The sequence below is a fragment of the Beta vulgaris genome, chromosome 8, assembly GCF_026745355.1.
Source record: "Beta vulgaris subsp. vulgaris cultivar EL10 chromosome 8, EL10.2, whole genome shotgun sequence".
NCBI lineage: Eukaryota > Viridiplantae > Streptophyta > Magnoliopsida > Caryophyllales > Amaranthaceae > Beta > Beta vulgaris.
The window spans coordinates 11,912,711-11,939,185 of record NC_079209.1 but is presented as its reverse complement, the minus strand read 5'-3'; the positions used below and the strand labels follow the sequence as shown (position 1 = coordinate 11,939,185).

The 26,475-nt window shown below is 37.0% G+C and overlaps 2 protein-coding genes across 4 annotated transcripts; one reads left to right on the top strand and one right to left on the bottom strand.

The window, feature by feature from the left end:
* Positions 1 to 1,881: 1,881 nt before the first annotated feature.
* Positions 1,882 to 3,126, bottom strand: LOC125492902 (uncharacterized). Its single transcript, XM_048635643.1, has 2 exons — positions 2,575 to 3,126; positions 1,882 to 2,346 (listed from the first exon to the last, which is right to left on the bottom strand). Exons 1-2 carry the CDS (start codon positions 3,124 to 3,126, stop codon positions 1,882 to 1,884), a joined length of 1,017 nt encoding a protein of 338 aa, XP_048491600.1.
* Positions 3,127 to 8,398: 5,272 nt separating this feature from the next.
* LOC104882822 (homeobox-leucine zipper protein MERISTEM L1) lies at positions 8,399 to 17,391 on the top strand. Of its 3 annotated transcripts, none has more exons than XM_010667223.4 (13): positions 8,399 to 8,904; positions 9,792 to 9,859; positions 10,145 to 10,469; positions 10,598 to 10,715; positions 11,627 to 11,815; positions 12,232 to 12,681; positions 12,771 to 12,872; positions 12,986 to 13,186; positions 13,305 to 13,479; positions 13,847 to 14,118; positions 14,345 to 14,440; positions 15,476 to 15,877; positions 16,812 to 17,391. In XM_010667223.4, exons 3-12 carry the CDS (start codon positions 10,240 to 10,242, stop codon positions 15,842 to 15,844), a joined length of 2,202 nt encoding a protein of 733 aa, XP_010665525.1. In that variant the 5' UTR covers positions 8,399 to 8,904; positions 9,792 to 9,859; positions 10,145 to 10,239; the 3' UTR covers positions 15,845 to 15,877; positions 16,812 to 17,391. The 3 variants fall into 3 exon arrangements, with proteins under 3 accessions (XP_010665525.1, XP_010665524.1, XP_048490343.1); XM_010667222.4 differs by having other exon boundaries at positions 10,142 to 10,469; XM_048634386.2 differs by lacking the exon at positions 9,792 to 9,859 and having other exon boundaries at positions 10,142 to 10,469.
* The last annotated feature ends 9,084 nt before the right edge of the window (positions 17,392 to 26,475 follow it).

Here is a 26,475-nt window from a genome sequence, read left to right as displayed (position 1 = left end):
AGGACAACTGATGTTAAGTTAATTTTGGAAAGCAAGTGGAGCCTACTCTCATTTCACCTTTAATAAATCCATGAAACAATTGAAGAAAACAAATCCTTTGGCATTAGTTTGGTTGGTTGAAATTGGAGAGCAAAAGACTGGACTAAACATCTTTTCAATCCTTCTATCAAATGTGATATCAACAAAAATAATTTTGTTGAAAGCTTCAATGTAACTTTAGGCATTGATATATGTAGGCATGTTCTGACATAACTAGAAGGTATATAGATTTACTATTTTCCTTCTTTATTTGTGTTCGTCTACAAAGATGCTGCTTTTTTTGTTTATGAATGATGCAAGTGTTAGAAGAGTGTCAATGGTGAGGATGGCTATAAGAAGGCAAGTATGTGAGGAGTGGGATAAAGAAGATCTTTGCCCTGACATAATCAAGAGATTACATGTGTTGAGCAATGACTCAAGAACATGTATTGCTCATTTACGTGAAAAAGGTGAGTACGAAGTGCAAGATGGCAAATAAGCCTGTTAGTTTCAACAACATGACATGTTGACATTGGAAATTAAGTGGGTTGCCCTGTAAGCATGCTATAAGGGCCATTCACCATGCAAAGCTTGACCCACACAAGTTTGCAAGCGAATGGTTCTCTGTTGTCATGTATAAAAGGTCATATGATGCAAGCATAAAGTCCATTCAGACAGGCCCGTTCTTGAACTTTTTGGGGCCCTAGGCAAAATAAGATATTGAGGCCCCTTAAAAAAGTAAAAAAAAAATTTTTTTTGAAGAACATAAGTAGATTAAACACAACTCCAAATACAACTAGACATTGCAAATGCAATCCAAACTACAAGCTGGACAAACCCAACTTATACATTTTCAATCCATATTCGATCTCTATCCTTAACCTTATATGTCAATAACTGCAAAGCTCTCCCTTTCACACTGCTTTGAATAAACTGAACAGCCTTGCTAATCATCATCACAACTCCTTCCCAGTAAGCTGTATTCCTAATTCTCCATATGGTGTAGACTGTCGCAGCCAGAGCAGCTAACACCACCTTCTTTTGGAAACTAGAGCCTTTGTATCTGCCCCTGATCCATCTACACATCTGATGCACATTCCTAGCCTTCTAAAACACCCCAAGCCATCTCATAACTTTCTCAATACACTGACTGCTGTAACAACAGTCAAACATTAAGTGATTCACAGATTCCCCCTGCATACCACAAATAGCACACTTATCTTCAGCACATAAACCAAATTTTTCAGTCTATCCTTGGTTTTCAGTCTATTTTGCATCCCAAGCCATAACGCAAACCTATGTTTAGGCTGAGACATTCTGTTCCAGACATAAGAGCACCAAGGAACTTTATTGTCACAGCCATTCAGAGCTGTGTAGTATTTCTTGATGTTGTATGTACCATCAAGCAGCCACTGATCTCCACCTAACTTCTCATTCATCTCATTTTTTGCTTGGCAAATGTATTTCCAAGCCCAACTTGCTGTAATAGGAGCCTTATACTGAATCCACTGTTGCTCTTTAATATAGATCTCATTCACCCACTTAACCCACATATTAACTTCATTAAGCACACTTTTTGGGATGAGGAATAGTTGACCCCAATAGGTGTGAAGACTCATTAAGACACTGTTAACAAGTTGACACCTAGCAGCAAAAGACATATTCCTGGTACTCCAAACTTTAATCCTAGTAACCATTTTGTCAATTATGGATTGACAATCACTAGCCTTCAATTTCTTAGTAGCAATAGGTACTCCTAGGTATTTAAATGGCATCTTACCAGTTTGAAAGCCACTAACCTCCTTTACTCTCTGAATAACCTCCTCACACATCCCAGCATAATACACCTCAGATTTACTTCTATTAATTAACCTCCAATGCAGAGACATTAGAAAACATTTGAACACCTTGCAACAAGGTATAAATGGATCTAAAATCACCATTACAAAAAAGAACTAAATCATCAGCAAAACATAGATGAGCTAATTTCATGACTTTGCACTTAGCATGAAACTTAAAGCCATCTTGTTCTCCTATATAGTCAATCACTCTAGCCAGATAATCCATACAAAGGGCAAAAAGTAAAGGAGACATAGGGTCTCCTTGTCTGAGACCCCTCTTAGCACCAAACAAGTCTGAGAGAGCCCCATTAACCATAATTGAAAACCTAGGAGTAGTCACACATGTCATAATGAGATGAACAAACTCATCAGGAAAGCCCACTCCTTCCATCATTTGCTGCAGAAATTGCCAATTCAATGTATCATAGGCCTTCTTGAGATCAAGCTTCATCATGCAGCAAGCTCTAGTAGCTTTCCTATTACAGAACTTAACCAAATCTTGACACAACAGCACATTATGAAGGATACTTCTGCGAGCAACAAAAGCTCATTGACTATATGAGACAATATCTGGTAGAACTTTATTGAGTTTTTCACTGATCAACTTAGTGATGCACTTATAGAGCACTAAACAGCAAGCTATAGGCCTGAACTCAGTAACATTACTAGGACAATGTGTTTTAGGAATAAGAGTTAAGGTAGTAATATTAATTACCTTCAACAATTTTCCAGTCTTGAAGAAGTCAAGGATGGCCTCAGTAACCTCATCCCCTACAATCTCCCAGCACTTCTTATAGAAACAGCTATTAAAGCCATCAGCCCCAGGGGCCTTATCATCAGGTATGCTGAACATGACTCTTCTCACATCTTCCTTATCAACAGGGCACATAAGAATTCTCTTATGCTCTTCAGTAATAGACTTTCCTCTTGCAAGCAATGGACTCAAGACAACTTGTCTTTGCTCCTTGCCAGTAAAAAGATTTTTGTAGTATTCCAGGAAAGCTTTAGAGACCTTATCATGATTCTCCACCCATTCACCTTGTTCATTGTGAATAGCATGTATTCTATTCTGCCTTCTTCTTGCTTTAATGGCCTGATAAAAAATCTTAGTGTTCTCATCACCACACTTAAGCCACTTCAGTTTTGCTTGTTGTTGAAGCATGCCCTGAACACACTTCTTAGCCCTCTGAACTTTACCCCTGACAATTCTCTCCTGCTCAATACATTCAATATTGTCAGGGTTTTCATGAAGCTTGTCTTGAATCATAGAAAACTCTTCAGTAGCTTGAATGAGTTCCTTCTCAGCCTCTCCAAATCCCTACTTCTTCAAAGTTCTTAACACCCCTTTAACTCTTTTCAATTTCTCCACCACCTGATACATAGGACATCCTTGCACTGGGTGTCTCCAAGCCTCCTTCACTGCATCCATCATTGTGCTATAATAGCACCACATATTGCAGAATTTAAAAGGACTTTTAATCAAAGGCACCTCATAAACTCGAAGCCCTACAGGGGTGTGATCAAATTCACCCTCTGGTAAAAAGGTTACAGCAGCCTGATCAAACCAATCCAGCCAAGTACTATTAGCAATGACCCTATCAATCCTTGAAAATACCCTAGCTGCACCCTCCTGCTTATTAGTCCAGGTAAAATACCTACCTAAAGCCTTCACATCAGCAAGACCACACTCATTCAAACATTCCATCATTAGCCTAATTTCAGCAACTCTTACAGTGCTTCCAATTCTATCATCAACACTTGATAGAGCATTAAAATCACCCATAAGCACCCAACCACCTTCCACCTTCTTTGATATCTCCCTTATGCCATCCCAAAGGGCACTCCTACTACTTATTTCATTAAACCCATACATAAACGTACATAAGAAACCATGCCCACCTTGTGTAGGCTTAACTTCACAATGAATAAACTGACTACTCATGTTCAATATATTAATATGAAAGGATGCTGGACACCAACCAATAACAATCCTACCATTATCATGATGGGCATTATTATGAGTGAAACACCAACCTGGGCATAGATTAAGGTATACTTTGCCCAGATTAGGAGTTTTCACCCTTGTTTCTAGAAGGCTGAACCGCTTAATATTCTGGGAAGAGAGAAATGATCTCACTTCTATCTGCTTCGCCCTACTGTTCAACCCCCTAACATTCCATGTTAGGATACTATCCATGAGGCATAGGGGCCTTCAACCCCTGCCCTTTATCAACCCCTTCCTCCTCTGGAGCTATGACTCTTGTAACACCCTCTTCTTCAACCTCTGGATCCTTCATCTCATTTGCAATACTCTCCTCAACATCATCTAGCAATGCATTAAAAGAGTTATGCACAATCACCTCTGGAAGCTGCACAACTTTAGCTACACCATTACCTACCAACTGAAAACCATCCTCATCCACTCTCACTGTTTTCTTTGGAACCCATTTCTTAGTCACACCTCCCTTTCTACACTCATCTTCACCATGACCAATCCCCTCACACTTCTTACAATATGTTGGTCTCCATTCATACTCAACCTTCTGTTCCACTACACATCCATGTTCATTACAGAAAAAAATAGCATCAGGTAGAGTTTGCTGAAGCTTAACCTCAACCAAAACCCTCGCAAATTGTAATCTATCTTTGGACTTAGTCGCCTTATCCATTTGTGCAGCAGGTCCAACTAGCCCAACTATTTTAAATAAGCTCTTCTCACCCCAGTATTTCAAAGCTAACCCAGGTAGTTTTATCCAGATGGGAACACTCTGAATACTCTCCTTATCCAGAACCATATCAGCCTCCCACATCCTTGTTATCACTGGTTTTTGATCAAAAAACTGATAACCATCCATAGTAACTTTCAAGCAAGACTCCACAGAGTTAAACCTCACTATGAATAACCCTTTCCCTACCATCGCAGTTTTTCCAATCCCTAGATGGCCCCAAATACGCCTAAAAAATCCATCCATCACCTTAAAAGGTGGATTAGCACCTAGCACATAGCAAACAACAGCCGAAGTCCAATATTCTACCTCTTCCTGAATATCATCTGAATCAATCATAACTAAAGGAGAAGTTCTCACCTGATTTCTGACCTGTTGCTCCACATCATCAGCCCACGACATTCTACAAGCTGTTTCAGGGTGTTTGGCTCCACTAGTTGTTGCAGCTTTCCATTCCAATATGACATTCTGTTCTTGTGAAATCTTATCCTCCCTCACTATAGTAGCTGGCACCATCTCATTCACCTCCTCAACCTCATTTTCCACCGCAATCTCCTTCTATGCAATCGGACTCGGAACTTGTAGTTCACGAATACCAGTTACTTCATCAACCGATTTAGTCTTTTTAACCGGCGAGGACGACGGCCCCGTAGCCTTACTCTGACCTTTTTGAGCACTCTTTTTAGCTCTTCCTCTTGTCATGGCGCCAGCGCTTACACACCGGAGAAGAAGAAACAAAAATCAGTGCCACGTTACTGTTCCATTGCTTCTAGAGAGAAGTTGGAGTTTCTCTCTCTAGCGAAAGGATTAATTCTATAAGAATAAAAAAAGTAAAATTTATAATAGAACAAATTAAAAACATATGACGGTAGTTATATTAAAAAGAAACTCGTTGTTTAAGCGAATGTATATTTTACAAATAAATTTACCAAAAAAATATTCGATAGATTTGGCACATCACTTGGCAAATTAGGCTCATTTTAAGCATTATTAGGTTCATTTGGGCCATTATTTTCAGTATTGTCATTGACTTCTTCATTTAAATTTTCATTTGGGTGGTGTAAATTCTCATGATGAACTACATTTCTAACAACAAGTCTGTCAATAGCACCTTGTTGTGATTTTAATAATTCTTCAGCAAGTTTTCTCTTTTTCGTTTTTTCACTTCAAGATAAATGTTTTTTAGGCAACATATTTGCACATAAGAAAATAAATCAAACACTCAAATCATATTACAAGAAAATTAGAGAATGAAATGATAACACCTTGATCAATGTGGACCACCGTCATGAGGCAAAGAAACCAGAACGCGACTCGATAGAATCCGACAATCTTCAATCGACAGTCAGCCAAAATTCCCAATAAAAAATTCTTAATTTTCAAATTTCTTATAATTTCAATTGATTGAGAGTAAAATTTATGAGTAAGCATTATACAATGCAAGTTTCCCCTATTTAAATTGTAGAGAAAAATTTCCGTTGCAATAATTAAGAGGAGGTTAACAACTATATTTTGGAAATTATGAAATTTTTTCATGATTTTAATGGTGGTTAGAGAAAATTATGGAGATTAAAAGATGATTAAATTTGGCTCTTGGAATTAAGTGGAGAGAAAATAACTGAAGTGAAGAAGATGAACTAATGAAGCATTTGGCATTTTGGGATTGGGTTTGACTTTGAGTGTTTGACACCATAACACTTTCTCTTTCCTGCCTAGTTAATTCACGCCCCTTTACCAATATTATTGCCAGGATTTTTTTTTATTTTTTATGAATGGGCCCCTTGTAGGCATGGGCCCTAGGCCATTGCCCTTCCAAACAAGGCTAAGGGCCGGGCCTGATTTTAGACGTGGAGTAATAGGAACAAAGTGCTTTACCTGCCATTGAACCACCATCATTCAAAAAGGGGATTGGAAGACATCCTAGAAACAACAATTGCAAACAACCAGTCACTTAGACATTACAATAACCACAAGTAGTATGTACAAAAAAAAAAATCCTTACTTCATAATTGCTTGCATGTACCACATAGTCTCTTCCATATTGCCTTTAATCTGGCCTAACTCGAATCCATGGACAATAATTTCTTAGACACCCCTTACCACGTTTTCCTCTTGAACCAATTAAATTTCTCGCAGAACCTGCATTTGTAATATAGACGTCGAGGGTTATTAGGGCGTCCTGACATTCAGACTTCCAGCATCTTTCTGGGTGAACAATTGCAAGCCTTGATTGTCACAAAGCTTATGTTTCCATCCATGGTAATAGCATGCCCAACATTGTTCATGTGGGGTGTTAATGAAGATGAGTTCATGGTGAATGAAGAGAAAGAAAGAAGGAAAACAGATGCAAATCTGAGTTTTTCGTTTTTTATAGAAAAAGAGGTGACAAAGGTAGGGTTTCAATGGAAGTAAATTGATTTTGTAATTTGGAGGGAAAAGGATAGGTTTAGGAATGGGTTACATACCTAAAATAACCTAACAACAACTTAACGTCTAAACGCAATGAAGCCTACAGAACTAGTAAATTAATTACTTTGGGATTACTAGATGCAAAAAAATTAACAATTACCATATAGAAAAGTCAATAGTTGGGGACTACCATATAGAATTTTCCTTTTTTTATCTATCTAAAAATATTTTTTACACTTCTATGTTAATGTGAACATTATTATTTTGATTCTACTACTTTTTAACCATTAACCCACATTCTCTCTCCTCCAAACAAAATAATATAACTCCTATAAGGCTACTACCTAGGGATACTAATTATTGGGTAACATGCTCATGCCACCAAATAAAATAATACAACTCCTATCACATCCATCGATCTTTTCAATAAAATAAAAATTGATAACAAAACAACAACTTATCATCTAAAACAACGTGCTCTGATAAGTGTCAAAAGTATCCTTGAACGGAGGGAGTAGCTCATTTCACTGGTGGACCAACCCGCAATTCCGCAAAACATTCTAGGAGGTTGTGTCGTCGACTCGCAAACAAAGACACGACCCAAGATCAACCCGAAACCAAATTTACGACATGAAACATACCGTTTGTCCAATGTACTATAGAATATGAATAACATAAAAATCCTTCATATATGTGCATACATAGTGTGGAAGCCATTTATCTAGAAGTAAGTATAAATTGGATCATAAAACTTATTATGAGCAAGAGTTACTAATCGTCATTTTATGTAAATTTGCCAAAACTTTGATTCAAACGCACGTCTTGTGACTTTAGAGACATACTCCCTCCGTTTCATTTTAATCTACACACTTTGACATTTTACAGTATTCACAAATTTCACTTTGACCATCATTTGTGATTTATACACGGATGAAAATATAGTCATGTGGGATCTTGTTAGATTCATCATAACATGTATTTTATTAATATGTACTTTTTATAATTTTAACAAATACAAAACTAAAGATATATGTCCTCAAAATTTTACATTGGCATGCGTGAAAAGTGTAAGTGTGTAAATTAAAATAAAACGAAGGGAGTATATATTTTTCGAAATAGACAATCAAACCCGAAAATATTGCATCAGTATTTCACGAGATTATCAAAAATAAAAAACACAATATGAAATAAAATAAAAAAAGAAAATCAAAATGGATACACATGGTAAGAAAATCAAACTAGGGAAAAGAGAGAGAAAAAAAAAGGGAGAGAGGGAAGTTGATAGGGCATTGAAAAAGGACGATTTATTGTTGAAAAAATAACTTCATCAAAATGGGCAGTCAAAAGTCAAAACACAAAAACGTTTCGATCATACTAATAGGGTTTTACTTACGTAGCATGTCCTCAACAACAAACACCAACAAAAATAAAACTAAAAAAACCTCAAAAAATTAACAACATATATTACATTTCAAAAAATACACAAAAATAAATATAAAAAAAAGGATAAAAAAAAGGAGGGATATTTGTTTCTCTTTCTAGTTTCCATCAATCTCTCTCCTAAAGAATAGCAATTACAGCACCTTACCCTCTCATCCCCACCACCATAAATGCAGTTTGCAACCTCCCTCTTCCCTTCCTTCTTTCCTTGCTCACAAATTCACATACTCTTTTTTTTTCTCCTTATTTTCTCTCTCCTCAAATACTATACGCTCTTTGCAATTACTCCTCTTCTGTCACACTTCCCTTCTCCACCTGTTCCCTACCCTCTCTTCTTCTTCTTCTTCTTCATCTCAACTTTCAATTCCATCATTTTCTCTCTCCTCTAAACCAGAAACTCACTCTTTTTTCTCTCTTCATCACAAAGTTTTAACTTTGAATCCAGATCCAACCCTCCTCTTCTTCTCCTTGTAAGTCATTACAAATTCTCTCTCTTTACTATATACTCATTTTTATCTATCTATCTATCTGTCTATCTGTTTTGTCTGTGTGTTTGTGTATACGTATCAGTAAAAGTATTTTTTCTAAACAAGAACTTCTTGAAGAACAACTTTTTTTTTTTAGATGAAATGCCCTAGTTTTTTTTTTTTTTTCTTACTAGTATGATGAGTTAGTTTTCAGTTTTTTCTTAATATTATAAAAGATTTCCATTTTGATTTTTAGGCTATGTTTAAGCTGAACGTTTACTCTAAAGTCTAACCTAAATGTGAACTATTATTTTATATTTCCGTTATAATTCTAGAAAGAGAAAGAGGAGCTGAAAAGCGTGATCTTCGTTGGCGTTATAATCTGTGTCAAAGAAAAAGAACTACAAAAAAAGGAAAAGGAAAAAAAAAAGGTGGCTAATTTGGAATTAGTGGTATGTCAAAGGGCCCTTTTCACACTGTCAACCCTTATTATTAAATCTTATTTAGGTTTAAAAATACTACATTTTTACATCTTGAACATCGTGTAAATAAATATACTTAAAGATAATAAGCTCATTTTTATGATTTTTTTTTTTATATTTCTCTCTCTTCAAAGACATTAGTCAAAGGGGATAGACTTCCAAGAGAGAGAAAATAGAGAGAGAGTGTTACAAAACCAGAAACCACCCCACGAGTCAATCTAGTAGAGCTAAAGTCACCCAAAAATTACAGAGGAGAGAGAAAATGAAAAATGCATATAAAGACAAAGTTTGTTCTTAAGACATAAATCTAGGGTTTCTTTTTTATTGAGGGGTTTATTTTTTTCTTACTACATATCCAACTACAATTATTTACTCCTTTTTTTAAAATTTTATATTTTGTTTGGGTAGATCGGAAAATGGAAGAAGTGAAGAAGGATCTGGATTCTCTTCATAGTAGCTGCTTATAATCTTCTCAGGTGAAATATTTTCCTTATTTTTTTAATAATAATTTAGTATTTTTTTAAGTTAATATACTTTTATTTCTAATAACTTATATCTAATTATTTGTCCTAAAGTTTGGTGTTCATTATATTTTTTATAAATATCCTTAGTGAGTTAGCTTTACACATCAACATTCTCTCACTTAGAAGAAATCATTTTTTACTAGAAATGGAAAATTATCATATTTTTGTAAACCCTTTTGAGATAATTGCAAACCCCAAAAACTTGATTTTGATTTGTTGATATGTTATATGTAGAAGTTGTGAAGTGATAATCCATCAGAAACAACAAAAGGAGGAAAGTTAAAGAGGGGGAGAAAAACAAATTCGCGGTGTAGAAAATAAAAGAAAAAAAAATGTTTCAGCCAAATATGTTTGAGACACACCACCAGCTGCTAGACATGGCAGCTGGTCATAAAACTCCGGACAGCGAGTTGGGGAAGATGAGAGATGATGAATTCGAAAGCAGTCGATCCGCCACCGAGAATCTGGAAGGCCTTTCCGGTGATGATCAGGATCCAAATCAACGACCTAAGAAGAAGAGATACCACCGTCATACTCAACATCAGATTCAGGAGATGGAGAAGTATTTTTTTTTTATATAATTATTTTTTAATGTTGTATATAATAGAATTGGATTAGGTAAAAGTTTATTTGGAAAGGAAATGAATTGATTTATTTTTGGTTGATATTTTTTTGGGGTGCAAAATAAAGTTTCTTCAAGGAGTGCCCTCATCCTGATGATAAGCAAAGGAAGGAGTTAAGCCGTAGATTATCGTTGGAGCCTCTACAAGTGAAGTTTTGGTTCCAAAACAAGCGCACTCAAATGAAGGTATGTATATCCGATATAATACTCCTTTCGTCCCATAATATATACTTAATTACTCACGAATATCATATGGCTCATATTATGAAATGTTTAGAAATCATTGTTGAGTGAAGGGAATAATTATCATCTTATATGTTACAATAAGTCAGGTTTTTATGCTTGCGATTCGCTTTTCGAATTCCCTCAAGTATCATAAACATAAGATAGAAAATAGATGCGCTTTCCAGTTCGTACTTTCTTCAACGAACAAGCTTAAGAACTAGAAAAGCCCTTTGCGGAAAATAAGAAAAGTTAAGGTGAAAATGGTGGGATGGAATCCTAGAAAAGATAGGCTCTACACTTCTACTTGACCCGTGAGTAGCCTAAATCTATCACACGATTATGTATTAAAGATTGGTTTTTTTTGTTATTGCTAATGTTTGCTCACTTGAGAGTTATGAGTGTTACATGAAACTATAATTCATAGGATTACTAGCTAACTTAAGTGACAAGCATTGCTTAGCTAACAACATCTTCAACTTATTGAGTTTAAGTGTCCACTTGTGCAAGTAACTATCACTTAACCTTTTTGTTTTTTGACAGGATATGTTCAGTTAACTTGTTTAATCATTGCTATTTAGTCCTATATGTCTTAATCCTATTAGCAAAGTTTTAAAAGTAACGTATTGTATGCTTTTGCTTGGTGATAATGCTATCATGAAAATGACTATATCTTAGCTATTAAGAATCGCTTAATTTCACTATAAATTATGTCTTCTAATTAATTGTATTATTAGTTATTCCATGACACATCTTTCTATGCTACACAACGAAATGTACTATAGTTAGCATGCTAATTAAAGTCTATTTATACTTTTTCTTTATTAATCATGAGATAATAATCAAAATTGTTCACCTCCATTGCATGATTATAGGCCCAACATGAACGGTCAGAGAATCAGCAACTTCGATCTGAGAACGATAAGCTTCGGGCTGATAATATCAGGTTCAAAGAAGCCCTTAGCAATGCTACATGTCCTAATTGTGGAGGGCCAGCTGCCATTGGTGAGATGTCATTTGATGAGCAACAATTACGAATCGAGAATGCTAGACTTAGAGAAGAGGTATATTATACTAGACCTCATTAAGAGACATGTTTTTAGCTATAAGATCTAGAATTCTATCCAATGGCTAAAACACCAGCTCATCTCATTTTAGATAGTTTGATGAAATGTCCATTTTAATTTTGAATTTTGAGTATCTTCTTTAACTATTCAACTCTCATAGACATTTGTAAAGCTATGCAACTATTACTTCTTTTACTAATTGGTGATGTGACAATCAAATTGGATTTTTATGTGGATGTCAACTACCTTAGTTGGTTAAAGTATTGAGAGGTGGTATTCAAGACCTGGGATTAAATTCCGTCTACATCATTTGCCCTTATGGCATGTTATAAAATTGCCGAAAACTTAATGTTTAAAGACCTTTATTACATAATTGTACACTAATGCTTCTTACATTGTGAATTTTTTTACAGATTGATAGGATATCAGGCATAGCAGCAAAGTATGTAGGAAAGCCCTTAGTGACATACCCTCACCTCCAAAATCAAGGACTACAGTCACGCTCCTCCCTTGATCTAGGAGTTGGCAGTTTTGGGCCACAATCAGGTATGGTAGGGGACATATATGGCTCTGCTGGGGATCTTTTACGGTCCGTGGCACCACCTACCGATGCAGATAAACCCATGATCATCGAGCTCGCAGTTGCAGCTATGGAAGAACTAATCAGGATGGCTCAAGCAGGTGAACCCTTGTGGGTTCCTAGCCCTGATAACATGACTGAAATCCTTAACGAAGAGGAGTATTTTCGAACTTCCTCGCATGGGATCGGTCCTATGCCATTGGGCCTAAAATCAGAGGCCTCAAGAGATTCGTGTGTTGTCATCATGAATCATATGAACTTGGTTGAAATTTTAATGGATGTGGTAAGAGCACCTTTGCCACAATCAGTTTTGTTGTTTTTTATATCTATTAATCTTTTCTGTAACTAATTTAAGTTAGTTTGTATTTGTAGAATCAATGGTCATGTGTATTCTCTGGGATAGTATCAAGAGCCATGACCCTGGATGTTTTGTCAACTGGAGTTGCTGGAAATTACAACGGAGCTTTACAAGTGGTAATTAATACTAGTTGAACACTAACTAAGATCATTTGATTTGGTTTAAGTTAGTTAAAAGTATAGTTATCGATTTCACTCATATTTCGCTTATTATTTGTGATTGATCACAGATGACTGCTGAATTTCAAGTCCCTTCACCACTTGTTCCAACGCGTGAAAACTACTTTGTGAGATACTGTAAGCAGCACGGGGACAGTACTTGGGCAGTGGTTGATGTTTCGTTGGATGGTTTGCGCCCTAGCCCGATTCCAAGGTGTAGAAGAAGGCCATCTGGTTGCCTGATACAAGAGTTGCCTAATGGTTACTCTAAGGTATTGAATAAATATTTAAAATCTGTATAATGTCATTGAGATAATTCAATCATAGCTTAATTAATTATATGGAATTTATTATTAGTAACTTGTCTAATTATGAATGTAATTATTGAAGGTGATGTGGGTTGAACATGTTGAAGTGGATGACCGAGCTGTGCACAACATATATAGGGCACTCGTAAACTCAGGCTTAGCCTTTGGAGCTAAACGATGGGTTTCAACATTGGATAGGCAATGTGAAAGGCTTGCTAGTGTTATGGCTAGCAACATGCCAGCAGGAGAGGGTGGTGGTAATTTGCTTCTTTTGTCTTCTAAAGTTCCTCTAATAATTTCACTTTCTCCCGAAATATGATCCTTTGTCTAACTCTTAAGTTCTGGTGGAATATCAACTATCTAGGATCATTTCTACAAGTTGGATAGAATAAGATTTGGAATATTATTCTTGAAATAAAAGTGGGACAAAAGATTTTGATTCACATTTTCTCAAATTTAAATCCGATCATCCCACAGTAAAATGCCTTGGATTGTTCTTCATAGTTGGATAGAAGAAGATTTGGACTATTTTCTTTAGTATATTCAATTAATATTTTCTAATCCGTTGCCCTACAATCATTCATCATTTATTAACTTGTTTTTATTTGTTGAAAATTGTGGTAGTTATAACAAGTCCAGAAGGGAGGAAGAGCATGTTGAAGCTAGCAGAGAGGATGGTAATGAGCTTCTGTGCTGGAGTTGGAGCTTCAACAGCCCACACATGGACGACATTGTCAGGTAGTGGTGCTGACGATGTTCGAGTCATGACCCGAAAGAGTATGGATGACCCTGGGAGACCCCCTGGCATTGTTCTTAGTGCTGCTACTTCATTCTGGATGCCTGTCTCTCCTAAGCGAGTCTTCGATTTCCTGCGTGACGAAAACTCTAGGAGCGAGGTACAGTCCCACAACATCAATTGAAGTATTTAAAATTCTAAATTAAGCTTCATAAGCTGAGAATATATTCAATTATTGCATGAAGTTGCCAACTCGAGACTCAATTACTTGCAGCATATTCTTGCAAATAATTCATAGATTATTAACCGTTCAGTGCAAGTTTTCATAGGGAGTAATTGGTTGAATTAACCTGAAATTGATAGCTGAGAATGTCTTCTTTTTACAGTGGGATATCCTCTCAAATGGGGGATTAGTCCAAGAGATGGCTCACATAGCCAATGGCCGTGATCCGGGGAATTGTGTGTCGCTTCTTAGAGTGAATGTAAGTATTCAGTAATTTGTCTCATTTCAATTTCCAATTTTCTCGCACAAAAACTTGTGTACAAATTACACATTATCGCCCTTTATGAGGTTGTCGGTTGTCCTAATTGTAGTAAGGAATATCTTACACGACCTTTTCAACCAATCAAAACATTTGAAACTGTTTTCTTTAGCTATGAAAAAGAAAGACACTAAGGCTCTGTTTGGTAAGGCGTAAAACGTTTTTCTGGAAAACTGTTTTACTCTATTTTCAGTTTTACATTGTTTGGTTGGCAAAGGAGTGTAAAATCATTTTCCCTTGGAGTAAAATTATACTCCCAATGATAGAAAACCATTTTCCCTTCAAAATAAAGGGGAAACAGTTTTCCTTATCACTCTTACACACTCCTTACACTACCTCCTTACTTTCCCTTTCATATTTCTTTCATTTTCATTATTTTTCTTACATGGAACCAAACAACGGAAAACTAATTTTGGAATTATGTTTTCCATTGTAAATTATTTTCCATGAAAATCATTTTACACTGAAAATGTTTTACGCCCTACCAAACGGAGCGTAATTATCCAAGGTTGTGAATATTGCCATGCGTGTCTGTGGTGCAAGGACTGACTTGGAATGACTAGGTTACCATATGCATACATGTGACGTGCACAAATTCCACAAATGTGTTTTATAACAACACTCTTATCATACACCCGGGTGTACCTAGCCCTGGATGCACTAGATGAAAGTAGCAAAATAAATTTGGAAATGAGCAAAAATAAATTTGAAATGAGCAAAACAACTTTGGACTGAACAAATAAACTTTCAAACAAGTAAAAGTAACTTGGAAATGAACAAATAACTTACAAGTAAGCAATATAGCTAATGAAATGAGTTCACTTTCATGTGTACCTAAGTCTAATTCTCTTAAGTACCTATGGGTGTACCTTACAAATTGTGGCTTTATAATGGCACAAAACACATCAATTCAATAATCTAAGGGAACATTAGTTGTGACAATTTTGTTCATTATTTTGTTCTGGTGAAATGTAGAGTGCAAATTCAAGCCAGAGCAACATGCTAATACTACAAGAAAGCAGCACAGACTCAACAGGCTCATATGTCATCTATGCACCAGTGGATATTGTCGCAATGAATGTGGTCTTGAATGGTGGAGACCCGGACTACGTTGCACTCTTACCCTCGGGCTTTGCCATTCTGCCGGATGGGCCGGTGGCTGGTCATGGCGGCGGTGGCATGGAGGTTGGCTCAGGTGGTTCGTTATTGACGGTTGCATTCCAAATCCTAGTGGATTCAGTTCCTACAGCCAAGCTCTCTTTGGGTTCAGTTGCTACGGTTAATAGTTTGATAAAGTGTACTGTGGAAAGGATTAAGGCTGCTGTAGCTTGTGAGAGCGCTTGATCAAACAACTGGATCGGCGTGCTTTTGCTGATGGTAAGCCAGTTTTTTTTAAATCTTCCTTATGTTATTTCACGAAATTGTGGAAGTTTAGGGTAGAAATTTTGTGGTTTGAATATTACATCCCCTTGATACTTCATTGGTTTTTTTTAAAAATGAGTTACACGTCAATTTTGTCAAAGGCTGTTTGAGGCTATCTGCCATCAATATACTTCCTCGATTTTATTTAGTTGCAACTTCAATTTTTTTCACGTTCTTCGACATATAGTATCGTGGATATTTAAAATTACATGGTGATAGAAGACTTATATATTAGTGAAAAAGCAAAATTATGTATATAATAATACCAGTAAAAAAATATGATCGGAACACTAAATATCATGGTATTTTATTATTCTGAAATTATATTCCTATAAACACAAGCAAAAATGTTACCATTGCTTTGGGGGGATTTATTCCAATATCTTGTAATAAGCATGAGCACTTTTGCTCGCATCATTGTCCTAATATGTAACAAAAAAAGCAAAACAGAAAAAAAAACCAGAAAAAAGGGAAAAATAGATTGCTAAAAAACTTACTGAATTATCTTTGCCCTTTCACCAATAACAAACTCCTATATTACAGAATTTACTTATCTTTGAGTGTGTTGTCTTAATATGCATATTGTTTGGTCTCTTTTATCTCCCTTTCATCATTTTGTCTTCTTATTGAGATGTCTTGATTTTGGCACGCACTTCTGAGACTTGGATTGTTAGAACAACTATCTTTATTTTGTGTTCTTAACCTAGCCGATAAACTTAAATAATCTTCTATTTTTAGTCCGTTGAATGTAGCTAACACATTGTTGGTGAACCATATATATACTAGAGTCTTCTTTGTTTTGTTAATTTATTTGAATCCTTGCATTCGTTTTAACATCAACCGTCTTTCAGCAATAGAATTGGCTCTTTTCTTTTGGTTTTTTTTGCAGTAAGCTTGATTAGTAGAGGACTCGACCAAAACTAAGCTTGAGAAGGGGAGTGTATGTGTTACAACTTTTGGGATTTACGGTACCATATCCATGGAAGAAGTCAAGAACGCACCTTTTGTGATCCTTGCAATGGTGTATGCATGAATTACACAGTAGAACGGAACTTGAAAAATTGAACTATCTCAATTTGAAGGAACTTATCAATGGCTACCATTACAAGGGAATTGGGTTCGGGTATTGACTTCGCCAAAAAAATAGTCAGTAAAACAAAGGTATATGGACTTTAAAAATATATCATCTTCATAAGCTATTCGTTTCCTTCCTCCCTTTGACTGTTTTTGTTGCAAGTAATTATGGCAAATTAAAGCCAAGTTAACTTGAGACTTTTAGGGTAAAAAAAAAACCTTGTTGCATAAGAGTGTTTTGATAATTAGGCTGATTATCTCCCCTTCTTTAATTCTGATCATCAAGTGTATGTTTTTGTTCTTGTTTAAATTAATGTAGGAGTACTTTCCAAACCTATTTACTAACTTGTATTTTGTGTGATTTTCTAAAGGATGTCTTGCAAATTTGTGCTCCACTTTCCGTTGTCTCTTTTTTCCCCAATATTTATCAAAGTATTGGTAGTAGATAAAATTGTATAATCTTGGAAATGATATTGACAACTATATAGGATAACCTACTCAAACAACCCTAATTTAATTTCAAAGTTCAAACTTCTAAAGTATATGTATTTCTTCCTTGTTGGACAACTTCGACATGAACGAACTCCATCTTAAAATTATGAATATCGATTCACCATTAGTTTAACTTGTATATTCTTTACATCCTTTGCATCCTTCTCATCTTCTTTCTTTATTACATTCTATCAAATAAACTTATGGCTAGAATTTGGTCATAATCGGATTCCTTCCATAAAAAAAAAAAAAGTGACAATTATTTTCGGAACATTCTCAAACAAAATATTAGAGCAAACTTTAATGATCATGGGGCAGATGTGTTGTTATCAGGCCCGTCTCGAACTATATAGAGGCCCTGTGCGATCTCGTATTTGAAGAATTCAATAATGTAATAGCTCATTCATACTTCACATAATCATATTATGAAAAAAAGTAGACCAAATAAGTAGATAAAAATTTTCTTTTCACTACTTGAAATTTCTCTATTTTGGGGCCCTCACAATTAAGGGGCCCTGTTCCATGGAACATGTTGAACATGCTAAAAGCCGCCCCTGGTTGTTATATCGTACTACTTGCATGAATTAGCATTCATAAGTAGAATTGAAGCCTAATACGGATGAATTTTAATTATTAAAAAGGTCAACTACAAGCCATGTGAGAAGTTCATGTCAAACTACTGTTAGATGATAAAGCACAAAATTTGGCAAGTACATAGAATAAAGCTTGCTCAACTGAAACGAAAACCAAATTAATCGTGCTGTCCTGCCATATAGCGAATATGCCATGAATCGAGTTGAAGACACAAAGAAATAGGGAGTTCGAGCGCTCGCCCGGGCAACCAGGCAAGTCAGGCCCAACCAGGAGGATTTACCCGCCAAGGCGGCTTGGCTTGGGAGACCGGGAAATACTCCGCCAGTTTTGCTTACGCGTCCGACCGGGCAAGCGCTTCCCGACGGACGTTTTAGCCCAGGCAACTGGGCGGCGGTGTTCTCGATGCGTGTTTGACGATTTTGTACCGGCCGGGTTCTACACAAACTTAGCCTAATTCGTTTAAGTCGTCATTAGTGGTTTACACATCTGTAATGTGGAATTCCTAAAAAGCAATAAAGTTTTTCTCTCTCTCTGTATGTGGATGTAGCCAACACATCGTTGGTAAACCACGCAAATCTGTGTGTTCTTTATTGTATTCAGTGTGTATTGTTGTTTCTCACACCCGTTATAACAAATTAGTATCAAGAACTTTGATTTTTTATCTGAGTGAGAAAAATATTTGGGATGAATGTGAAAATCAATTAATTCACTAGGAGAAACAGTTTTAGTCTATGGCAAATCAATATGGGGGTTTATTGAAGCAAGAAGGGTTGTGGGCACAGTTGGCAAAGAAGTCAACGGATTCAGTTACCGTTGAGATGACCGTTCTGGAGGAAAAGGCACATTCAACGATTATGTTATTGTATCTTGCTGGTGACATAATCACTAAAGTCGCAGAGGAGGAAACCACATGTGGTCTGTGGTTGAAATTAAAAAATTTGCATATAACAAAAGTTGTAACCAACAAGTTGCTTTTGAAGCAATGTATGTTTAGTGTGCGAATGAATGAAGGTACACCTCTTAGAGATCACCTAGATCATTCAAATTTGATTTTGTTAGAATTGGGTAATATTGATGTTAAGCTGGAGGATGAGGATGATGTTTTGATTCTACTTGTTTATTTACCATTGTCATATGAGAACTTTGTGCGATCTCCACTCGTAGAAAAACGTTGATTTGCATTTTTTTGAAATGTGTCGCACAACAGATAAAACGACACAGAAGCATCATTTACGTCGGACATTCACGGTGTCTGACACAAATCATGCTCTATATGCGTTGGATGTATCACATATTCGACGCAATAAATTAAAGCAAATGGGTCTGAGATTCATGTGCGTCGAACCTCAGTCACTGCTTAACGCAAATCATGAAAGCCAATTTTGCATCGAAGGTAAGTTAAATGCAATGCATTAGCTATATCCAATGATTTGTGTTGAATCTTAAAGCCCATCCGATGCAAATGGGTTCCAGGGCCTTATTATCCATGTGAGTGAAATCGCATAAGGGCCTTATTTAGGATCCGATTTGCGTCGGACCACAATGTTTGTGCGACGCATATTGTCATGAGCCCCCCTATCAAAAAGAAACCCTACCATTTCCTAATCCTTTACCAGCCGTCACTCTCTCTCCTTCCCTCTCTCCCTCCCTCTCTATTTTTCTCTCGTCTTCAACCACACGAGCTACCATTATCTTCTCGTTAAACTTCAAAAACACACTTCATCACTTTTTCTCCCTCTCTTCGCAAATTTCAAAATGAATTCAACAAACAATTAGTGCAATAAAATTGCCCATATCACAATTTCCGACGAATTACTCAGATAAGTGGCAAAATTTTAATTTTTTAACGCTGATGAATTCACGACTTATTTATGGGCTTCGACGATCTCTAGGTTTGAATGGAGTTCACATCGTTGTTGGTCCATTATTTCTTTGAATCTGCTGTTCGAGATTCGGCTTTCAATCTGTTGTTGATGCAATTTCATTCTTGAAGAAGTTTATGGACGAGACTCGAAGAAGAACGAGAAGATCTGATTTTTGTTTTATTTTTGTATAGATTCTAGTTCAATATTTTTTAGCTACATCATTTTATCACACGAATTCTAGGCATTTTTGTATTTCATCTAGGCATTCTTGTAATTTTTATAGACTGGGAATTATGACCAGCGTAGTTCTATCCTGGTTTCTTTCAATCCCTTGGTGTTTCATTCAGATATATTTCTTGTATTTCATTAAGATATTTTGTTCTTGAATTATAGGTTTGATTTTGTATAGATTCGAACTTTGTATTTGATTCTTGGATACTTAAATTTATTTTTATTAGCAAAAACTAACAATTTGCGTCGAATGTAACAAAAAGTCCGACGCAAATAGACATTTAAAAAAAAATTGTTGATTTGTGTCAAACATTGACCAACATGTGACGCAAATAGTGCTGGTGGTGATGGGGGTCAAGGGTCATGTGCGTCAGACTCCGCTTGCTATCCGACACAAATAAACTACAATATGCGTCGTGTCCTTATCAGACGCAGATCATGTCTACCAAATTTGCGTCGAGACCCATGGCGTCAGACCCATGTGCAATGCAAATGGAGGTTTGGCGTCCGACATAAATCAATGATTCCGTATCAGTGCTTTTCTTGTTGGTAAAAATTTTGTGTCCCTATAATAGGTTAGATCCTCTCTTCATACTAGGGAATTGCTTCATAAGGCATCTTGTAGTACATGTATAGATAATCAAGCTTCTTGATTAGTAATCAGTAGTAGTAAGGGACATGGGAATTATGGGAAAAAGAATTTCAAGAAATCTGAAAATTCCAAAGGCGATCCTAAACCTATTGATATCCGTAATTACTATAAGGAGAAGGGTGAAGAAGGAATATCCTAAGAAAAGACATCAGGAAAAAAAAAATCTGGGTCAGTAGCATAAAATTTGAATTATAAGGATGATCTTGCTTTAGTTGCTAATGAACAAACACATTGTAATGATGTGTGGGTTCTTGATTATGGAGCGTTGTATCATATGAGTTCTCGTAGGGAGTGGTTCACTACTTATGAGCGGGTAGACAGAGTTAATATTTTAATGACTAGTAGTGGAGTCTGCAAGACAGTTGAAATATGCACTATCAAGATCCAGACACATGATGGTACATTTTGCACCTTGAATAATGTTAGGCATGTTCCACAAATGACCAAGAATCTGATTTCACTTGTTCAGTTAGACAGTAAGGGCTTCAAAGGTGAGGGTGGAGTTGTGTATGTCTGCAAGGGTTCAAAGTATGTGTTGAAGGGGTCAAGTGTGGAACTTTATATATCTTGTAAGGTTCTCTACTCTCTTAGGTTCAACTGATGTTGCTTCATCTGAAGTTCAAAAGGAGGCTATGACCAAGTTATGGCACGTTGGACTTGGGCATATGAGTGATAGAGGAATGCAAATCCTCTCTAGATCAGATCTCCTGGGTGGCCATAAGGTCAAAATTTTTGAGTTTGTGAGCATTGTGTCTTCGAGAAAATACATCGCATCAAGTTTCCTAAAGGCATTCATAGAACAAAAGGTACTCTTGATTATATCTGCTCCAATTGTTGGGATCTTTCACTGTCTTGAATATTTGGGAGGTCACAGGTATTTTGTATCTTTTATTGATGATTTTTCAAGAATGACTTGGTTGATTGTTATGAAATCAAAAGGTGAAGCTTTCAAAAATTTCAAGCAGCGGAAGGCATTGGTGGAGAATCAAATTGGGAAGAAGATCAAAAGGTTACAAATTGATAATGGTATAGAGTTCTGTTTGTTTGAGCTCAATGAATTTCTGTAAGAATGAAGGGATTGTCGGGCATCAAACTGTCAGGGATACACCACGACAAATTGGTGTAGTTGAACATATGAATCAAATATTTCTGAACAGAGTTCGATGCATGATCTCTAATGCTAGGATGACTAGAAGGTTTTGGGAAGAAGCCGTTAGTACAATATGTTATCTGATCAACCTTGAACTTCACTCTGGAATCTATCTCAAAACACTATATGAGTTGTGGTTAGGTAAGCCTGCAGATTACTCAAATATGCGAGTTTTTGGTTGTAATGTATACTATCATGTAAATAAGGGTAAGTTGGATACAAGAGCCAAAAAATGAAGTGTTTGTAAGATATGGGGATGGGGTGAAAGGTTATAGAATTATTTCCCCGTGTGAGGGTAGGGTTATACTTAGCATAAATGTTGTATTTGATTTTCTGCTATAGGTTGCTGAGGAGGTGGATGTATGCGCCATCTACCTACAAGGAGTCAGTTACATGTACGGAGTCTACTCATTGGCTTGCTGCAATTGGAGATGAGATGGAATGACTTCATAAGGACGAAACTTGGGAGTTTGTGCCTAAGCCTCCAGGGAGGAAAATTTTTACTTGTAAATGGGTTTTCAAGAATAAGGAGGCGATGACATCTGTAGAGGGGGTCAAGTATAAGGCTCGACTAGTTGCAAGACAATTTTTACATGTAGTCAGACATACTTCTATCAGGGCACTACTAACAATAGTTGCACATCAGCATTTTGAGCTTGAGCAACTTGATGTAAAAACACCTTTTTCTTCATGGAGAGTTAGAAGAGAAGATATACATGTCTAAGTCAGATGGTTTCCAGGTTCCAGGGAAGTAAACTTCTGTTTGCAAGTTGACGAAGTCTTTATATCGGCTAAAAAAGTCTCCGATGAAGTAGTACAAAAGAGTTGATAGCTACATGATGGAGCTAGGCTACAACAGGAGTTCATACGATGTGTGTATTATAAGAAGATGTTATATGGATCTTTCATCTATTTAGTTCTGTATGTAGATGATATGTTGATAAACAAATAGGAACAAGTCGAATGTTCAGAAGTTGAAGGAGCTTCTCAGTGAAGAATTTGAAATTAAGGATTTGCGTGCGGCTCGGAAAATTTTTGGTATGGAAATTTATAGGGAGAGGTCTCAGAAGAAGATTACCCTGTCACAAAAAGGCTACATTGAGAAGATATTGATGTATGCCATGGTTTGCACTAGGATGGATCTTGCACATGCAGTGTGTGTTATTAGTAGGTTCATGGGTGATCCTAGTAAGGAGCATTAGCAGGCAGTCAAGAAGATCTTTCGGTATCTTAGAGGTACGTCAGATATTGGTCTTATTAATGGAGGTGATGTGACATGTTTAGTTAAAGGTTTCTCAAATTCTGATTATGCTGGGGATGTGAAGTAGGAGATCTATGGCTGGTTATGTGTTCACTCTTGGTGGTTCTGTTGTGAGTTGGAAAGCTACTTTGCAGCCTACAGTGACGTTGTCTAATACTGAAGTTGAGTATATGGGCTTAACGTAAATAGCTAAGGAAGGAATTTGGTTAAAGGGGTAAGTAAATGATTTGGGTTTACATCATGATGAGGTGATAGTGTATTGTGACAGCTTGGCTGCGATATGATTGGCAAAAGATCAAATCATGAGAGAACGAAACACATTGATGTTATGTATCATTTTCTAAGAAGTGAGACAAGAATTAAGGTGAAGAAGGTAGGTACAACTGATAATCCTGCTGATATGTTCAGCAAATCGATTCCCTAAAATAAGTTTCAACATTGTTTGAATTGCTCAATGCTCGAGGTTGTTAATTGCCCTTTTGGGGAATGTCTGGGGTCCTTAGGGGCTAATCTGGTGTCCTTAAGGGACAAATCTGGTTGTAAGGAGGATTTAGAATTGTGTTCATTATTTGTTCTTTCTCACATCCGTTATAACATGCCAAATATGGTAATTCTTGTACCAGTTTCGCTAACTTCTCCCTTGGAAGATAGCAAATTAGATGGTAATTGTTTGAAAAATTAAATTTTAATAATCCAACCTTTAAGCGGTATTCTTAAGACCCTATCACTTCCACCAGCCTCGTCCTAGCCACCAAGCCCTCACCACCCTCTCTCTCTTCGTCCCCGCCTATCTCTCTCTCTTCCTCATGTCTCCCTCCTTTTTCGCTCACTTTTTGAATCACGTTGTATTTGTGTGGTGGTTGTGCAATTTCTCTCTCTCCGAGCGGTGGTTGTGTGTGGTGGTGGTAGTCGTCATCGTTAACAGTGGTGGTGTTGGGAAAGATCGGGGGAATTGAGGGGGGTGGGAGATTGCAATTTGTGGGCGAAAGGTTAAGGGGAGATGTGAGGGGTGGAAAAAGACGAAGGGAGAGGATGGGGGGAGGGGTGGCGGGGGTGGGTAAAGACAAAAGTTTGGGTAGGGGGACTAGGGGTGTTAACGAGCCGAACCGAGACCGAACATACCCAGGCTCGGCTCGGCTCGAGAATGAATGAGTTCGAGCTCGACTCGGCTCGAAGCTCGTCGAGCCTAAAAAATTTAGGCTCGGCTCGAGCTCGAAACGAACAAAACCAGGCTCGGCTTGGCTCGAAGCTCGGCTCGGCTCGAAGCTCGGCTCGTGAAATCAAAATTTTAAAAATTGAAAGAAAATTTAGCTTAACATTATCCAAGACTTTAGATATAGCCCAATGTTTTGCCAAACTTTTTATAAGTATGGATGTCAGGCTAATTTTCATAAAATAATGCAAGCCCAACAACCATACATTCTACTCCTATCTATACCCCATATATAATACAAGAGGTCCCTTATTACTCTTGCTTTCTCCCCGATGTGGGACTTTTAAAATCCCAACAAAGGAACTCACTTAGGCTCTATAGTGAGCTGCGAGAAAAAGAAAAAAAATGGGTGCTTTAGATTTTTCTATCATGCGCCTTTTATAGTTGGAGATATGAAGTTTTGGTTTTGCCTCACCGATGTGGGACTTATAAACCTTAGCTAAATAAGCTCAATATTATGTTTTGTCAAACTCTTTATAATTATGGATGTTAGGCTAATTTTCATTAAATATGACAAGCCCAAAAACCATCCATTGTACTCCTATCTATGCATGCCCATAAATACAAAAGGTCCCTTGTTACTCTTGCTTCCTCCCCAATGTGGGACTTTCAAAATCCCAACAAAGGAACCCACTTAGGCTCTACAACGGGCACCAAGAAGAGATGGGTGTAATTGTTTTCCATATCATGCACATTTTATATTTGGAGATGTAAAATTTTGCTTTTGTCTCACCGATGTGGGACTTATAAAACTTAACTAAATAATTCACAAACACTGTGCATTATTCCTCATATTCCCAATATGGGTAGAAGAAAGTTGATAGAATATATAATAAAAGAATTAATTTTATGCTAATCCAAGTTTCTAGGCTTTGCATATTTATTGATTGTCCAACATTATAAAATAAGACAAATCAAACAAGAATTATAATGAACTTAAAGGGTAATAAGATTATATAGGGAAACAAAGTTGGTGTTTACTTTTTCTATCGATGTGGGACAATACTTTTTACATAAAGCCTATCTTAAAACATTTTACGAACATGTTTGCGAACTTTCGAGCCGAACTCTACTAGGCTCAGGCTCGGCTCGCTAAGGTCACGAGCCGATCTCGAACTCGAGTCGAGCCCTCCCGAGCCGAGCTTTGACCGAGATTTGACCGAGCCGAGCTCGAACAGTTTGCGAGCCACCCTGACTCATTAACACCCCTAAGGGGGACTGTAGGGGGTTCGTTGTGGGGGGGGGGGACAGGGGGCGCAGTGGGGGTTTGGAGGTTGTAGGGGCTGGGTGGGGTGAGATGGAGCTGCAGGGGTGGCTGTGGGGGGCTGGCATGGGGTGGTGGTCATGGAGGAAAAGAGGTTGAGGAGGGAGAAAATAGTCGAACCAATGAGAGTGTGACATGTGTCAAACTCTATTATGCCGGTCAAAAAAAGGTGAAGGGCCATAATGAGAAGATACCAACTCATAAGCGGGACTCTTTTAAGAAGAGTGCTTACTAATTGAAATATTAAAATCCAATTTTCCTAAATATTTTACAATGTACTACTAGATACTATCATACATCATAATTTGATGAAATACCTAACCAAACAATTCAAATTATAGCAAGTTGAATATTTCAACGAAGTCTCATGATGCCAAAATATGAATTATATATATAAATACTATGTGAAATATTTAGTTCATCATTGTTTTTGTAAGAAAAAAAAAAGAAAAATGGGAAATTTAAGTTTGCGTAATTTTTCAATAATGCAATTAACCTAACTTATCTAGATTACTACTAGAGATGGCTAATAGTGCGGGCCAATCCAGCCCACCTCGTGGGCCGTGTGGGCCGGGCTCGCAAAAAGCTCGGTCCAGCCCAACTCGAACCGTAAAATTTGAGGGTGGACCGTGGGCCAGATTTCTTGAGCCCAACCCACTAAAGCCCGCTACTAAAACCGCCCAGCCCGGACCACGAAACCGGTCCAGCCCAACCCATGAACCAGACCAGCCCAGTCCAATTTATTATTGAACCAAAT

What these genes read in the sequence shown, in the direction of transcription:
- LOC125492902 (XM_048635643.1), bottom strand. Translation starts at nt 3,126, where the DNA reads ATGATTCAAGACAAGCTTCATGAAAACCCTGACAATATTGAATGTATT. An exon ending in AGACTGGAAAATTGTTGAAG is followed by an intron (nt 2,347 to 2,574) that starts GTAATTAATATT and finishes GATTTGGTTAAG; the next exon opens with TTCTGTAATAGGAAAGCTAC.
- LOC104882822 (XM_048634386.2), top strand. Translation starts at nt 10,240, where the DNA reads ATGTTTCAGCCAAATATGTTTGAGACACACCACCAGCTGCTAGACATG. An exon ending in ACAAGCGCACTCAAATGAAG is followed by an intron (nt 10,716 to 11,626) that starts GTATGTATATCC and finishes GCATGATTATAG; the next exon opens with GCCCAACATGAACGGTCAGA. An exon ending in TGCCTAATGGTTACTCTAAG is followed by an intron (nt 13,187 to 13,304) that starts GTATTGAATAAA and finishes TAATTATTGAAG; the next exon opens with GTGATGTGGGTTGAACATGT.